General features: G+C 47.5%; 1 protein-coding gene across 1 annotated transcript in view; it reads right to left on the bottom strand.

The window, feature by feature from the left end:
* LOC116979224 (calpain-5-like) overlaps positions 1–18,190 on the bottom strand; it is a 91,629-nt gene that overhangs the window by 10,493 nt on the left and 62,946 nt on the right. Inside the window, exons 4-9 of the mRNA XM_033030802.1 lie at positions 14,775–14,983; positions 11,959–12,151; positions 9,830–10,005; positions 8,831–8,908; positions 2,360–2,555; positions 439–561 (exon numbers count right to left, since the gene is read on the bottom strand). Of these exons, the coding sequence (XP_032886693.1) occupies positions 439–561; positions 2,360–2,555; positions 8,831–8,908; positions 9,830–10,005; positions 11,959–12,151; positions 14,775–14,983 (975 nt within the window). The remainder of the gene's footprint in view (positions 1–438; positions 562–2,359; positions 2,556–8,830; positions 8,909–9,829; positions 10,006–11,958; positions 12,152–14,774; positions 14,984–18,190) is intronic.

Below are 18,190 nucleotides of genomic sequence, written 5' to 3'. Positions count from 1 at the left end.
ACCTAATAATAGCTTTTGCGACGGGGTCTTCCAGCGATTTTTCGTTAATAATTAACTAGGCTGAACATTTTCGATTGGAACAGCTTAGAGAAAATCGCGTTTTAAACCCGCATCCTCTAAACGGCGCCAAAATCGCGCACACCTTCAGCAGCAGATCTTCAACGACGCTTCAGGTAGGCTTTGCAACATACCTACCTAGTGGGTGTAGGATAGTGTTAATGTGCGGGGATCGCTGGTCGGCGCGGACCTGGTGGGCCGAAGGGTCTGTTTTTGCGCTGTATCTCTAAACTAAACTAGACACTAACTAAAGAAGGGGGAGGGGTAAATGGGAATGGAGGGTTTTGGGGAGGGGAGATTAGTGTGGAGGATGGGAAAGGAGCAGGGTAACTGGGGCAGGATAGTGCGTGAAGTAGTGGGCACCTGCAGAATTAGTTGTACCTGGAAGATGTTGAAGCCAATGGTCAGATTCATCTCTTTGCCCTCTATCCGATGGATGCGTTTGTCTCGCTGCTGCAGCGAAATAAGTACCTCATCCTCCTCCTTCATCACATCAAAGACATACTATGGAGAGGAGAAAGGAAAAGCTTCTATTCAATAGCGGTAGCGTAGTTAGGTCAGTTCATGACATGTGCACCGAGGTGCAGTGAAAAGCTTTTGCTGCGTGCTGACCAGTCAACGGAAAGACAATACATGATCACAATCGAGCCATTCACAGTGTAAAGTTTAGTGCAAGGTAAAGCCAGCAAATTCCGATCAAGGATAGTACGAGGGTCACCAATGAGGTGATTAGTAGTTCAGGAATGCTCTCTGGTTGTGGTGGAGTGGTTCAGTTGACTGATCACAGCTGGGAAGAACCTGTCCCTGAATCTGGAGATGTGCGCTTTCACACCTTTATCTTTTACTGGATCGGAAAGGGGAGAAGAGGGTGCGACCCGTCTTTGATGTTGCTGCTGACCTTGCCGAGGCAGCGTGAGGAGTCAACAGAAGGTTGGTTTGTGTGACGGTCTGGGCTGCGTCCACAATTCGCTGCAATTTCCTGCGGTCTTGGGTGGAGCTGTTCCCAAACAAAGAGGTGAACAGCAGGTGGTTGAAGGGGCGTCAATGGGCAAATGCGAGTCAATAGGTCGCAGAGAAACATAGAACATGGAACAGTACAGCACAGGAACAGGTCCTTCAGTCCACAATGTCTGTGCCGAGCATGATGCCAAGACCAACTCTTAAAAGACCAACTTTTCAATTGCATCGCTGCATGGCAAATTCATTTCACTCTACCTTAGTTGGTGCGTGAGAAATAAATCTGAACTTTATCTGCCTGCACACAATCCATACCCCTCCATTCCCTGCATATCCATGTGTCTATCCAAGAGCCTCTTAAATGCCACTAACATATCTGGCTCCACACCACTGCTGGTAAGCACCATAAGTAATTGTGGCATGGTGGCGTAGCGGCAGAGTTGCTGCTTCACAGTGCCAGGGACCCGGGTTCGATCCTGACTACGGGTGCTGTCTGCACGGAGTTTGTACGTTCTTACCGTAACCTCTGTGGGTTTTTTGCGGGTGCTCCGGTTTCCTACCACACACCAAAGACTTACTGCTTTGTAGGTTTATTACGTCCTGGATAGAGTGGATGTGGAGAGGATGTTGCCACTAGTGGGGGGTGTCTAGGGCCAGAGGTCATCGCTTCAGAATAAAAGGATGGACCTTTAGAAAGGAGATGAGGAGCAATTTCTTTAGTCAGAAGGTGGTCAATCAGTGAAATTCAGTGCCATAGAAGGCTGTGGAGGCCAAGTCAATGGATATTTTTAAGGCACAGATAGATAGATTCTTGATTAGTACGGGTGTCAGAGGTTATGGGGAGAAGGCAGGGGAATGGGGTTGAGAGGGAAAGATAGATCAGCCATGGTGGATTAGACGATTGGCCTAATTTTGCTCCTATAACGTATGAACATGAACTCATGAATTGGGTTCAGTAAATTGTCCCTAGTGTGTAGGATAGAATTGGTGTTCAGTTTAGATTATTGTCATGTGCACCGTGGTATGGCAAAAAACTTTTGTTGTGTGCTAACCAGTCACCGGAAAGACAATGCTTGATTACAATTGAGCCATTTACAGTGTACAGATACAAGATGAGGGAATAAAGTTTAGTGCAAGGTAAAGCCAGCAAAGTCCGATCAAGGGTAGCCCAAGGTTCATCAATGAGGTAGATAGTAGTTCAGGACTGCTCTCTGGTTATGGTGGGATGGTTCAGTTGCCTGAGCAGTGTGCAGGTGATTATGGTTTGCATAGACTCAGTGGGCCGAAGGGCCTGTGCCCAAGGGGCTGAACCTCTAAAATAAAATGTCATGTGGAGTGGCCCCACCTGTGGATTTTGTAGAAAGGTGTCCACGTAGTTTGTGCATCCCCCAGCGCGGTTGAGCGATGGGTCTTCATGAAGCCTCCAGGCCCCGGCGAGTACCACTTCATCCCAGGTCTTGTTGACGCTCCAGAGAGACGTGTTCACCAGCCGACAAGCTATCACGTTGGTGAAGACTTCGCACCAGTCCCGGAAAGCCATCCTTGGGTAAAGACCAGAGCGCCACAGAGTCATACCCCACGGATAAAACTGAGGTCAAACTAATTCTGCAGGTGCCCATTATTTCTCCCATCATCCCGCCCCCAGATGCTCCGCTCCCCTCCTCCGCACACTCATCTCCCTTCCCCAAATCCCTCCTTTTCCTTTCACCCCCCCGTCTTTAGTTAGAGTCAGAGAGTGATCCTGACTACGGGTGCTGTCTGTACGGTGTTTGTACGTTCTTCCCGTGACCTGTGGTGGTTTTGGGGGGGTGCTCCGATTTCCTCCCACGTTGCAAAGATGTACAGGTTTGTAGGTTTGTAACTTCAACAGGTTTGTAGGTTAATTGAGACCAAGATAAAGTGGATGTGGAGAGGATGCTTCAACCAGTGGGAATAGTAAGATTAAACGAGAACTTACCAGTTCGAAGTTTGATCTGTATTTTATGAGGAGTTACGATGAGGGATTACGTGAAGAACCCGTCCAGCACGCATGCGCGACATACTTCAAAGCAGCGGTGTGGAATCACAGAAGACACAATAATTGAAATAAACATAGTAAAGAAAAGGAGAACAAATACCAGTTGATCTCTATAATTGAGGGTGGGAGCGGAGGGCACGTAATCCCTCATCGTAACTCCTCATAAAATACAGATCCAACTTCGAACTGGTAAGTTCTCGTTTAATCTTACTATTTTACTTCGGAGTCACGTGAGTGACTACGTGAAGATTTTAAAGCTCTGTGATTTCAAACCGTGTAACAGTTCATACTTCACTCGCCAAAATCATTCAAGGGAGGAAGTATGTTATCGTAATCAACCATGAATCTGTTTGTAAAACAATAATGGTGTTATTAACAATAACAAGATCAAAATGCTCCCCCGGGCTTAAATTATATATTTGCAGATTCTAATACTTTTTCTGCAAACGATACAGGTTCTGCCAGCGGCTTGTTATAAAGTTTGGAACGTATAATCTCTAGACCACCCCGCTGTAGCCAGGATGTGGTCCATAGGCACGTCCATCCTCTTAGTCACCGATGTGGATGCTGCCCTGGTGGAGTAAGATTTATACACGTTAGTATTTATTCCAGCAACTCCCAGTACCTGCTTGAGCCACTTGAGATAGTTTGGCTCGTCACCCGACCATGAGGTTTCTTGTGGCTGACCCATAAGGCTTTTTCTCTCCCTCGGGGATTTCTTATTGTATCAATGTAATTCAATAAGTGGGTCATGACACATAACCCTGGTTCAGGTGGGTATGCCCGGAATTCCATGACTGGACCTGATGTTCCTGGTCTGCTCTGTTTGACCAGCCCCTGAATGATAAATGTGACACGGTCTGGTGTTATAACCATATTTGTCCAATCGTAGTAGATGGAGGAACTGGACTCTTTGTGCTGAGGCAAGGCCATCAGCATGACCGTCTTCAGGGTAGGCTGTTCCAGGGTGAGGGACCTGGCTGGTGACCATCTCCTAAGGTACGTCAGGACCACACTGACATCCCAGATTTGGGTGTACCTAGGTCTGGGGGATTAGAGTTGAATATGCCTCTCCTGAATTTGATCACCAGTGGGTGGTACCCTATGGCCTGTTGTCCTGGTGCCTGAGTTAAGTAGGCTGACAGAGCACTTCTGGCTGTATTAATGGCGCAGTAGCTGAGTCCTTCATTGTGGTGAAGACCTGCCAGGAACTCCAGTACAGGTTTTGTTGTAGTTGAATATGTAGTTCCTGTATTTGAATAGTATCTTCCCACTTCTTGATGTTCGCCAAGTATGTTCCCTAGTGGATATGCGATGGGATGCTGTCATCGTGTCGATAGTGCTGTCTGACAATCCAGGCCCAGCAGTGGTCTTCCCAATTCTGCAACCCAGGCCCAGCAGTGGTCTTTTCAAATCTACAACCCAGTAGTTTAATTTATCGTGGCATGGGTGGCTTATGCCTGATGCTGGGTGAGTTGATAAGTCTGGGCTACTGGGAAATTTCATTAGGGTTTTAATGACCATGTCGAGGACCACTGGGAACCATGACTGTAGGTTTAGTCGGGTACTATCAAAATACCTGAAGCAGAGTCCATCTGTATTTTGCGTGGTACCCAACTGACGAGGCCGTATTACCTGACTGATGAGGTAGAAAAAGGGGAGAACATAGAGATTAGATTCCCCCCCCCCCCCCATATCCATTGCCGCTGCCTCAAAGTCTGGTTTCATGCGACAAACATCGGTACGTGGTGATTCAATTCGAATACAAGGAAATCGATATCTGGTGTTCCATATTGCTTTGTAATTTCAGCAAATACTTTGGTTTAATATGTCTGTTTACAGTACTTAGCTCACCTGGTAGGTAAGTTGCTGATGGTCAAATATGTTTGACGACATACGGTTACCAATTGTTAAGTAAATTGTCACATGATATCGATTTTATTCCGCCCAAGTGGTTTGGTATATGCCACCACTGTGATGTTGTTAATTTATAAACGAACATGCAAAATGGTGCACTACTGAACAATATGCTTTTACCCATAGAACGTACTAAAAATTTCCAACTAGGTTTTATGCCCAGTGTCTGTAGTGATGACGACTCCAGATTAGTCCATTTGCCACCTGCTCTGGGTATGGGTTATTTTGTTTAAACACTAGCACCTTAGCTCTAATGGAAAGGTTCAAGTTAAGTAGCTGGTAATGCTGCTACTAATTCTCAATTACTCTTGCCACTTTGTTGAATGGTTGGTTGATTGTTACCATTAATTGTTACAGGTTGTGCCATACGCTGACTCTCCTTTTGGCAATGTTTTAGATAAGTGGATAGAGTTAATTGAATACCAGATAGTTGTGGATGGTGTCAACGTAGATTTATCTGGATTGTATGACAGAGCCCAGGCTAAATAAGTTTTAGTAGCTATTGCTGCTGATTTAGCTATTTCCATGGTATTGTCTGTCGTTAATATCATAAAGACATGCCATGACGATATGTTCCTTAATAGTGTCAGGGCTGGTTTGAATATCTTGGAAACAGTTTTGGCTCAAATTTAGCCATTGTCAATAATTTATACTGCCATAGTTACCCCATCCAGGTAAATTGTGGTATCTCCGAAGATCTTTTATGAATGGGTACTGAATAGTATGCATCTTTTAAGTCGATGTCTACCATAAAGTATCCTAGGAAATCCACGGTTAGCAGTTACAAGTTTCCATAAAGTGTGTATACCTGGTGAAAATATTCAAGTTAATGATGGTGCGACATTCACCATCTGGGTTTTTTGGTACCAAAGGTTCATATTAGAGTTCTTTATGACCCCTTTGTATATCTTCTCCAGTTAGCTAGTCCCTCATGTTCCTTTTTTAGTGGGAGGGTAGACCCCTTTGGGGTGCATGCTGAACTGGTGGCAAGTTTCTTAATTCAATTTTTATCCTTGAATACTTTTGGTATATAACTACCAAGTGTGATAGTTCTTCATGCTTCCAAACCCAGGTGTGATTCCCCCCCCCCCCCCCCCCCGTTAGTACAAACCCTTCACCTTTTATGTGATGGTAGGAACCATACTCATCTGCCTTCACTGTTGTTTAGTGGTGTGTTCATTTCTTCGGTTTCTGGTTCCTTGTCTGTCGGGATGGTGTTGAGGGGTGGCGCATTTTTCACGGGGCCCGCTCTGGACCCTGGCCTGAAAAGGCTTACGGGGGCTGGCATGCGGGCCCCGAGATTTCACCAGTGCCATTAAGTAGACGCCTACTGGTGGACGCATGGAGGTACTGCTGTCTGGTTTTGTGTGGTTTGCTCATTCCAGGCCCTGCCCTCATGATGCCGAATATCTTGGACACTTCGTCCAGTTTTTAGGCTTGGTTTGGTAACATTGCCAGATAGCAGGATCTGTGGTTGTGAGGTCGGCGTTCTCACAGTCCTGTGTATTTTTTAGGTTGAGGGCAGGTTTTATGACTTCCTTCGAGAAGTTGTGGAGCATACTGTGTTGAACAGTAAGGTCAGGTGTTTTGCCATACTACCCTGCCCCTCTGGAATGAGCATGCGAAAATGATAGCTGACGTCAGGGGTATCAAATGCAATTTAAGATATTTGGGTTTTAAAATGCCCTGCTCAATGTACCCCCAATAATGGTAGGCACTTTGAGTAAATGCAATTTTGGGGAGGCGTGATAAAATCCAACGCCTCATGACTATCTGTCTTGGAGATGTTTTTTGGAAAGACAGGTAGTAAGCTGGCCGTCAGTTTAGACTGAAAAGGCCAATTCGCTCGTGGTGTAGCCACGTAGCGGTATCTCACACCCAGCAGCTCTTCCTGATCCTGTACCTCAAGCATACTCCCGATGTTGTTCAGCCAGTGACCCCTCTTCTTGACCAGCCCAGCCCTGGTCGCCATCGATCCCTCGATAAGGGAGATGGCCAGTGCTGTTACTGGAGCGGGTGTGTTATGCTCCATTGGCGAGCTTGCCCCAGATCCCGAGGCAAGTCTCGCTGGAGTTTTTACTCCATGACCTTTCTCTAGGCTTGGAAAACAGACACTTACTCGCTCTCGGGCGGTAGTTTGAAGTGCCGGTTCCATCTTCTGTGTCTGTCTCCAGCCCGAGGTTTGGTTGCCAACTTTGCTCTAGAGGCTACCTGCCGTTTTCGGGCGGCATTTCTGCGGTTCTCGGCCGGCGAGTCTCCTTGTCAGGAGTATGCAGGGATTACCGGCCGGTTTTGAATTTCCCTCCAGTCCGCTGCTGTTGGTCAGACAGCTGTTAGCGGACTGGGCATCGGCTCAGTACCCTGACTGTGGGCCGCAGTGTGTGCGGTCCCGGTGCCGCCTCTCCCCCCTCCACTGACGGAACGCTCCTTCCCTGGAGTCGAACGGGGGCCGTTTCCCTCTGTTCTGCTTTGCTCTCTCCAGTTTCCCCTGGAGCAACAAAGAGGAGCAAAGTTGTAAATTCGAACCTGTCGGTAAGTACTTACCTAACGGTCCGTTCTTTCAAGCTTGTAGCGGGAGCGCCCGTACTCCCGTTCGTCACTGTTGCATCTGCGTGAAAGCTCATGTCGCGCATGCGTGCTGGACGGGTTCTTCACGTAGTCACTCACGTGACTCAGAAGTAAAATCAGTACCCAGTTCATGCTTTCTCCCCATATCCCTTGCTTCTGTTAGCCCTATATCTAAATCTCTCTTGAATACATCTTACATACCGAACAACTGTTAAAATTCATTCTGCATTACTCTATTGTGTAAAGATTCTCACTATTCGAGGGAACCAACATCACCACCTCCCGATGTAGTCACACCTCAGACTGAAGGATGGAATATCCCCAAGAAAATCTCACATTCAATTGTTTTGTGCATCGTACATCGTGGAAACAGACCCCTCGGCCCAACTTGTCCACACTGACCAACATGCCCCATCTACACCAGTCCCACCAGCCCGTGCTTGGCCCATATCCCTCTAAACCTGTCCTATCCGTGTACTTGTCCGAATGTCCCTTCAATGTATTGATAGTGCCTGCTATTGAGAGATTGGCCTATAATAGATTTATCGACATAATAACCAACACACTGAGTACATTTACCCCGTTTTCATTCTTTGGTAGACAACTGCAGATGCTAGTTTACAGAACAAAGACTCTAAGATCAGGAGTAACTCAACGGGCCAGGCAGCATCTCTGGAAGACCAGACAAATGACTATTTGGGTCGGGACCCTTCTTCAGACACTTTTAATTGACATCAGCTGGGAATGTAAAATGGCACCTCTTGCATAAGGACTCAGTGGGGTGTTCTGTGTACTCTGTACCAACCGTGGGATTGTGCTTATAGATGGGGTAGTCTTGCTGAGCGGTATGCAAAAAAGGTTTTTCACTGTACAAGTATCTCACCCAAAAACATGCGGGTTTTGTTGGGTAATTAGAGTCTTAGAGTGATACAGTGTGAAAACAGGCCCTTCGGCCCAACTTGCCCATACCGGCCAACATGTCCCAGCTACACTAGTCCCACCTGCTTGTGCTTGGTCCATATCCCTCCAAACCTGCCCTATCATGTACCTGTCTAACTGTTTCTTAAACATTAGGATAGTCCCTGCCTCAACTACGTCATCTGGTTGCTTGTTCCATACACCCACCACCCTCTGTAAATTGCCCCTGGTGTGTAGGGAGTGGATGAGAAAGTGGGATAACATAGCACTAGTGTGAGCGAGTGATCGATGGTCGGTGTGGACTTGATGGAACGAAGGGCCTGTCTCAATGCTGTATCTCCTAAACTAAAGTAAACGTGTTTCCAAATGCAACGTCCAAACAACAAACTGACTTACCAGAACTCACCGTCATTCTTAACATCAACACCAATTCTTTCACGTTCCTTTCTGTTTACTTTCTTCCAGTCCTGTGAACTAGAAAAATTAGATAAATAAGTGGATTTGCTATCCATCCATGATTGTGCCGTATTGAGGCGGCTTGTACATGGATAGGAAAGTTTGAGGGATATGGGCCCAACGTGGGCTGCTGCCTTAGATGGGGCATGATGGCTGACATGGATGTTGGGCCGAAGGGCATGTTTCACGCTTGGTTTAGAGAGAGGAGAGAGGCTTTTTGTTAACTAGTTTGAAGAAGGGTCTCGACCCGAAACGTCACCCATTCCTTCTTTTCAGAGATGCTGCCTGTCCCGCTGAGTTACTCCAGCTTTTTGTGTCTATCTCCATGCTTTAGTTTAGTTTAAAGATACAGCGTGGAAACTGGCACTTTGGACCACCGAGTCCGCACCGGCCAGCGATCCCCGAACATTAACGCTATCCTATACACACTAGGGACAATTTACAATTTTACCGAAGACCATTAACCGACCAACCTGTACGGCTTTGGAGTGTGGGAGGAAACCGGAGATCTCGGAGAAAACCCATGCGGGTCATGGGGAGAACGTACAAACTCCGTACGGACAGCACCCATAGTCGTGATCGAACCCGGGTCTCTGGCTCAGTGAGGCAGCAGCTCTACCGCTGCGCCACAGTGACACATGATGACCCTCTGCTGTATGATCCTTTGCCGGATAAGGAAAAACTTTTTCACCCAAAGAGTTGTGAATCTGTGGAATTCTCTGCCGCAGAAGGCAGTGGAGGACATTTCTCTGGATGTTTTCAAGAGAGAGTTAGATGGAGCTCTTAAAGATAGCGGAGTCAAGGGATATGGCAAGAAGGCAGGAACGTGGTACTGATTGTGAGTGATCAGCCTTGATCACAGTGAATGGCAGTGCTGTCTCGAAAGGCCGAGTGGCCTACTCCTGCACCTATTGTCTATTGTCAGTACGTAGTACTCACCTATCACTCCACGAGTCTGTCCATTCGACCTTTCCCCACGGATTCCTCATTTTGATCATGAACAGTTTTTCCGCTGTGTTGCCCAGACGAACCTTCTGCATGTTGGTTACTGAATATGAGTGATCAACCTTCAGTCCATGTAACTTGTTCACTGTCACTTCCTTGCCCTCTCTCTCCTGCAAATAAACAACATGCCTTCGTTCAATTCACACATCATTGTGTCATCTGCTGAAAAAATCTCGCTTGAGTAAATAGTGATTTTTAAATTGATGCAAAATTTGTTTTTTTTCTCAGAGCGATACAGAGCGCAAACAGGCCCTTTGGCCCACCGTGTCCGCGCCGACCAGCAATCCCCATACACTAACGCTATTCTACACACACGAGGGTCCACGTTCTGAGTTGTGAATCAGTGGACTCAAGGTATATGGGGAGAAGGCAGGAACGGGGTACTGATTGTGGATGATCAGCCATGATCACAGTGAATGGTGGTGCTGGCTCAAGGGCCGATTGGCCTACTCCTGCACCTATTGTCTATTGTCTATTAAAAAGCGTTTGTTCGTGTGCTAACCTGTCAAAAATAGTCCACATGATTACAATCTAGCTGACCACAGTGTACAGATAAAGGATATTGGGTACAATATTTAGTGCAAGATAAAGTCCGATTCAAGATAGTTCAATGGTGTCCAATGAGGTAGTTGGGAGGTCAGGACTACAGTGCAGCAGGTGAGAGGATGGCTCAGTTGCCAGATAACAGCTGGGAAGAAACTGTCTCTGAATGTGGAAGTTTGCTTTTTCACACTTCTGTACCTCTTGCCCGATGGGAGAGGGGGGAAGAGGGAGTGACCGAGGTGCGACTGGTCCTTGATGATGCTGCTGGCCTTGCCGAGGCAGCGTGAGGTGTAAATGGAGCCAATGGAAGGGAGGTTGTGCAATGGTCTGGGCTGCGTCCACAATTCTATCCGATTTCTTGAGGTCTTGGATGGAGCTGTTCCCAAAACCATGCCGTGATGCATCCTGATTTAATGCTTCCTATGTCACTTCATCCTCTACAATGTTGCTACAAATTTATTCTGAGTAATCTAAATTCTGATTTCAGTCTCCTGTGAATATTGTATGACTTTGGATTCTTGATTTATATCACCTATCATTTATCTTTTTTTTTTGCTGTATGACCAGAAATACTACCTCATATATTTTATTCACCTCATACTGTTTCTTAACTCACCGCACACAAACTTATTTGCTTGATTGTGCTAGTGTCCAGAATGTACTGTACTGGCGGCACGGTGGCGCAGCGGTAGAGTTGCTGCCTCACAGCGCCAGAGACCCGGGTTCGACCCTGACTACTGGTGCTGTCTGTACGGAGCTTGTACGTTTTCCCTGTGACCTGCGTGGGTTTTCTCCGGGTGCTGTCCCGCCGAGTTACTCCAGCATTTTTGTGTCTATCTTTGGTTTAAACCAGCATCTGCAGTTCCTTCCTACACAAAGTCTGTAGCCTCCTTTTGCTCTGGTATTTTATTTCATTCTTGACATGTTTAAATTATAATGTTTTGTTTTTAATTGTCTACTGTATATCGCGTTGTTACTTGCGAGCAAAGCACCAAGGCAAATTCCTTGAATGTATACATACTTGGCTAATAAAATGTATTGAATTCAATTCAATTCATTGTTTATCGTTGAAACATATAAGATTATTAAGGGTTTGGACATGCTAGAGGCAGGAAACGTGTTCCCGATTTTTGGGGAGTCCAGAACCAGGGGCCACAGTTTAAGAATAAAGGATAAGGCATTTAGAAATGAGGAAACACTTTTTCACACAGAGAGTTATGAGTCTGTGGAATTCTCTGCCTCAGAGGGCGGTGGAGGCTGGTTCTCTAGATACTTTAAAGAGAGAGCTAGATAGGGCTCTTAAAGTTAGTGGAGTCAGGGAATATGGGATGAAGGCAGGAACGGGATACTGATTGTGGATGATCAGCCATGATAAAATTGAATGGCGGTGCTGGCTCGAAGGGCCGAATGGCCTACTCCTGCACCTATTGTCTACTGTCTAAAGTCACCAGACCTGAAGAAAGTGTTGGTGGAAGTGGCTCGAGCTTACGTCGCAAGAGGGAGAGGAGAGAGAGACGTACGTGGATGGAGCAGCTGATCATGCCTCCTCGTCTGTGCACCTTCAGCAGCTTCTCAAACAGCTGCACATTGCTGGCTTTTTTCTTCGCACATTTGGCCTTATGCACGTCAATGGTCTCTGCAACCGCGCCGCTGAAATCCACAATGGCATCGCCCGCGTTCCCTCCATCCAGTGCCTCATAGCATCCCGCCAACCTGTAACACAACGGTCACACCTTCGCACAATACCCTCAGGATGACTGAGTTATTCCAGCATTCTGTGATTATTCCGGTTGAGAATGACAACAGTCAGAGGTCTGAACTTAACTCCGGTTTCTCAGTTCTACTTTTTAGTATAGTTTAGTTTTTTATTGTCACATGTACCGACGGGTGTGAATCTGTAGAATTCTCTGCCTCAGAAGGCAGTAGAGGCCAATTCTCTGGATGCTTTCAAGAGAGATAGATAGAGCTCTTCAAGAGATATGGGGAGAAGGCAAGAACGGGGTACTGATTGTGGATGATCAGCCATGATCACAGTGAATGGCGGAGCTGGCTCAAAGGGCCGAATGGCCTACTCCTGCACCTATTGTCTATTGTCTATTGAAAAGTTTTCATTCGTGTGCTAATCTGTCAAAAATAGTCCACAAGATTACAATCTAGCTGACCACAGTGTACAGATAAAGGATATTGTGTACAATATTTAGTGCAAGATAAAGTCCGATTCAAGATAGTTCAATGGTGTCCAATGAGGTAGTTGGGAGGTCAGGACCACAGTGCAGCAGGTGAGAGGATGGTTCAGTTGCCTGATAACAGCTGGGAAGAAACTGTCTCTGAATGTGGAGGTGTGCGTTTTCACACTTCTATACCTCTTGCCCGATGGGAGAGGGGAGAAGAGGGAATGACCGAGGTGAGACTGGTCCTTGATTATGCTGCTGGCCTTGCCGAGGCAGCGTGAGGTTTAAATGGAGCCAATGGAAGGGAGGTTGTGCAATGGTCTGGGCTGCGTCCACAATTCTATCCGATTTCTTGAGGTCTTGGATGGAGCTGTTCCCTAAACCATGCTGTGATGCATCCTGATTTAATGCTTCCTATGTCACTTCATCCTCTACAATGTTGCTACAAATTTATTCTGAGTAATCTAAACTCTGATTTCAGTCTCCTGTGAATATTGTATGACTTTGGATTCTTGATTTATATCATCTCACATTTATCTTTTTTTTTTGCTGTATGACCAGAAATACTACCCCTGATATTTTATTCACCTCATACTGTTTCTTAACTCACCGCACACAAAATTAATTGCTTGATTGTGCTAGTGCCCAGAATGTACTGTACTGGCGGCACGGTGGCACAGTGGTGGAGTTGCTGCCTCACAGCGCCAGAGACCCGGGTTCGACCCTGACTACTGGTGCTGTCTGTACGGAGCTTGTACGTTTTCCCTGTGGCCTGAGTGGGTTCTCTGGCACTCTGGTTTCCTCCCACACTCCAAAGACGTGCAGGTTTGTACGTTACTTGGCTTGATGTAAATGTAAAATTGTCCCTGGTGTATGTAGGGTAGTGTTAGTGTGCAGGGATCGCTGGTCGGCACGGACACGATGGGCCATAGGGCCTGTTTCCATGATGTATCTCTAAACTAAACTAAACTAATATTTGTGTGGTGTTTGCCTTCAGGTCTGAACAATTACATTCCCAAGTTTGAAAGTGGCAATGATGCATGATAGCTCTCATCCTAGACACTAGGAACTGCAGATGCTGGAATCTTGAGCAAAGCACAAAGTATTGGAGGAGCCCAGCGGGTCAGGCAGAATCTGTGGAGAGAACGGATGGGCGATGTCTCTTGAGCAGGATCCTTCTTCAGGGTGATTGTAGTCACGAGGGGAGAAAGCTGGGATAGAGAGATGGGGTTGGGACAAAGCCTGACGAATAACTCCTCTCATTCCTATTACATCTCTCCCACCCTCATCCTAAAACTATGTCCTCCAGTTCTCAATTAAAGTTTAGTTTAATTTAGCGATACAGCCTTTTGGCCCACCGAGTCCGCACTGACCAACAATCACCCATACACTAGTTCTATCCTTCTCACTAGGGGCAATTTACAGAAGCCAATTAATCTACAAACGCACACGTCTTCTACTGTGGGAGGAAAACGGAGCACCCAGAGAAAACCAACATGGTCACAGGGAGAACGTGCGGACAGCGCCCGTTGTCAGGATCAAACCCGGGTCTACGGGACTGTGAGGCAGCAACTCTACTGCTGCGCCACTGTGCTGCCCCAAGACATGGGTTAATGGATAGGAAAGGTTCATAAGGTCATACGTGATAGAAGCAGAATCGGGCCATTCCGCCTATCAAGTCTACTCCGCCATTCAATCATGGCCGATCTATCTTTCCCTCTCAACCCATTCTCCTGCCTTCTCCCCGTAACCCCTTACACCCGTACTAATCAAGAATCTATCTATCTCTGCCATAAACATATCCATTGGCTTGGCCTTCATAGTCTTCTGTGGCAATGAATTCCACAGATTCACCACCCTCTGACTATAGAAATTCCTCCTCTTCTTCCTAATGGTACATCCTTTAAATCTGAGGCGATGACCTCTGGTCCTAGACTCCCCCACTAGTGGAAACATCCTCTCCACATCCACTCTATCCAAGCCTCTCACTATTCAGTCGAGAGAGGGATGTGGGCCAAATGCAGTCAAATGGGACTAGCGTAGATGGGGTCTTGGTCGGTATGGATGAGCTGGTCCATAGGGTGTGTTTCCGTGCTGTCTGAAGCTCTGACCCTCAGACCACAAGGTTCATTCTCAACTAGATTATGAATCTTACATTCGCTTACTTTGCGTACGCCTTCTCCAACAGTGCGCTCCAGAACTCTTCCTTGGAGTCTGAATGACAAAACAGGAGCCTGCCATTCATTGTTGGGAGCCGATCATCGATCACGACGTTGGTCCATTCTCCGAAACGCCAGAACCGGAAGTGAAATATGCCCGCGTGATTATTCGGATGTTTTGAATCCCAGTCCTGCTTTTTCCAGTCTGGTATAACCTGAAACCAGCAAGAAGATATTCTTTACTACAGATTGAGCATTGCAGCCAGTTTGAGTTATGAAGTACTGGTGTAATTTTAGGTTCTGATCTTTACTTTAGACTTTAAACTTCAGATTTAGTTTAGTTTAGTTTACATAGAAACATAGAGAATAGGTGCAGGAGAAGGCCTTTCAGCCCTTCAAGCCAGCACCGCCATTCAATATGATGATGGCTGATCATCCAAAATCGTATCCCGCTCCTGCTTTCTCCTGCTTTCTCCCCATATCCCTTTAGTCCGTTAGCCCTAAGAGCTATATCCACCTCTTTCTTAAATATATCATGAGTTTAGTTTAGTTTCGAGATACAGCGCGGAATCAGGCCCTTTGGCCCACTGAGTCCGCACCGACCAGCAATCACCCCGTTCATTCTAGTTCCACGTGATCTCACTTACGCATGCTACTCAGAGTTAATTTACAATTTTACTGAAAGCCAATTAACAATCACAATCACAATAATACTTATTAGCCAAGTATGTTTTGCAACATACGAGGAATTTCATTTGCCAAGTTAGTCATACAAATAAAAAGCAACAAAACACATTTTAACATAAACATCCATCACAGTAACTTATTCCTCACTGTGATGGACGGTGAAAAAAAGTTCCCTTTGCTTTCCCGCGGTCGGGGGCCTCGAACCCTCCATTGCCAGGCCGTTCTTGGCTCCCGTAGGGGTTGTCAGATCCCCCGCGCCGGACGCTGGGGCTGGTAGAACCTTCTGCGACGTTGGAGCTCCTGACATCCACACCCTCTCCCAAGACAACTAGCTCACGAAATAAAGTCCACAGACCGCAGTTGCAGCATTCCAAGGCAAGGAATCGACTCAGATGTTAAGTCCACGCCACGCGGTGGGGCCCAAGGTCAGTCCGAGAAGGCCTCCATCTCCATCGATGGTAGGCCGCAGAACGACCGGAGAATGCAATCCGAACATTAATCACATTTCCAGCAAGGAACAAAAATGAAAAAAAAAGTTTCCCCGTCCCCCTCCACCTCGCCCTAGGGAGTTATAGGGAGAATGTAGGTTTTCTCTGGTTCTCTCCCACACTCCAAAGACGTACAGGTTTGTACGTTAATTGGTTTGGTAGAATTGTAACGTCCTTAGAATGTAGGACAATGCTAGTGTACGGGATGATCGCTGGTCAGCGTGGCCTCGGTGGGCCGAAGGGCCTGTTTCCGCATTGTATCTCTATAGTATCTAATGTATAAAATAATTCCACAGATTCACCACACTCTGGCTCAGAATAAAGGACGTACCTCCTCATCTCCATTCTGAAGGTACGTCCTTTATTCTGAGGCTGTGCCCTCTGCTCCAAGACTCTCCCACTAGTGGAAACAATCATATTAGACAAATATGTTGAAATTCTTATGGAATGATGGGTTTAGTTTATTGTTACGTGTACTGAGGTCTAGTGAAAAGTTTTTGTTGCGTGCTAACCAGTCAGCGGAAAGACTACATATGATTACAATCGAGCCGTCCACAGTGTAAATTAAGAAATGTTGCTGTAGGACTAGAGATTTAAAAGAGTGGAGCGATTGTAAGTTTCAGTTTAGTTTAGAGATACAGCATGGATCACCGAGTGAATATTGGACAGCGATCCCCGCATATTAACACCCTATCCTACACCTGGGACAATGTTTACATTATTTTACCAAGCCATTATTTTACCTCCTTACCTCCAAACCATTATTTTACCTCCAAACCTCTTTGGAGTGTGGGAGGAAACCGAAGTTCTTGGAGAAAACCCACGCGGTCATGGGGTGAACGTACAAAGTCCGTACAGACAGCACCCGTGGTCGGGATCGAACCCAGGACTTTGGCACTGGGAGGCAGCAACTTTACCGCCGCGCCAACACACCGCCCCTCAATGCGTGATTGCGGATCCACCTCTGTGACGAGCACACATAGAGTTGCCTAGGTTGGGCACCATCTGGGATCCTGAGATAGTGCGTTAATTTACTTCCCCCTAACCCCGTACAAAACAGCATTTGAACGCAATTCTCCAGCAGTACATTATGCTGTCACCAATTACTGTCACATGCAGTCTATCTGACATATTTTATGTCCTATTAATAATGCATGGCCTGTCTGTATTTCCACACTCACTGCAGGGGTGACTCATTTAACAATGAATCAGGCCAAGCAATCAGAGGAGGGAGAGTTGAGTAAATTGAAAACAGTTGACAGCTATGAGAAATAAATACTTTAACAAGGCGGCATGGTGGCGCAGCAGTAGAACTACTGCCTTACAGAGCGCCAGAGACACGGGTTCGATCCTGACTATGGGTGCTTGTCTGTACGGAGTTTGTACGTCCTCCCCCTCACCTGCGTGGGTTTTCTCCGAGATCTTCTGTTTCCTCCCACACTCCAAAGTCATACAGGTGGCGGCGCGGCTCTGGCTGCAGCGGCTCTCCGGCAGTCCTGTTTGTTTTGTGTTTTTTGGGTTGTTTATTTTCGTTTTGGTTAGTCTAGTTTTGGTTTTTAGTTGTGTTTTGGGGGGGGGGGGGTTGAAACGGGGCTTGCTGTCTCTCCCTGCGGGGGAATGCGACTTTTTTGTCGTATTCCCCTTCTCTGCCTCCGTCTGCGCTGAGGCCTAATGGCGGAGCTGGCGACCTCGAGGCTCAGGAGGCAGAGCCCGCCAGGACTCGCACTGAGCTCGCTCCCGTGAGGACGGCCCGGCTCGGGGCTGGAACAGGGCTTTCGTGAGGGGCTGTGACGGCCGGCCCGAGGAAGGAACGGTGCTCCCGTCGGAGTAGCCGAGCTCGGAGAGGTACGGCGTTCCCAGCCTGAGGGAGGAGCGGTGCCCAGTCGGGGCGGCCCAGCCTGAGGGAGGAGCGGTGCCCGGTCGGGGCGGCCCAGCCTGAGGGAGGAGCGGTGCCCGGTCGGGGCGGCCCAGCCTGAGGGAGGAGCGGTGCCCGGTCGGGGCGGCCCAGCCTGAGGGAGGAGCGGTGCCCGGTCGGGGCGGCCCAGCCTGAGGGAGGAGCGGTGCCCGGTCGGGGCGGCCCAGCCTGAGGGAGGAGCGGTGCCCGGTCGGGGCGGCCTGGCGCGAGGGAGGAGCGGCGGCATGGCGCGAGGCTGAGACGGTGGCAGTACTCACGTGAGGGCGATCCGGCTCGGGGCTGGAACGATGCTCCGGGGGCTGGGACGGCAGTTCTGGCGGTGGTGGCCTGAG

The sequence above is a fragment of the Amblyraja radiata genome, chromosome 12 (genome assembly GCF_010909765.2).
Source record: "Amblyraja radiata isolate CabotCenter1 chromosome 12, sAmbRad1.1.pri, whole genome shotgun sequence".
Lineage (NCBI taxonomy): Eukaryota > Metazoa > Chordata > Chondrichthyes > Rajiformes > Rajidae > Amblyraja > Amblyraja radiata.
Note: the sequence above shows the minus strand (reverse complement) of the source record. Positions and strands in the feature narration are given on the sequence as shown.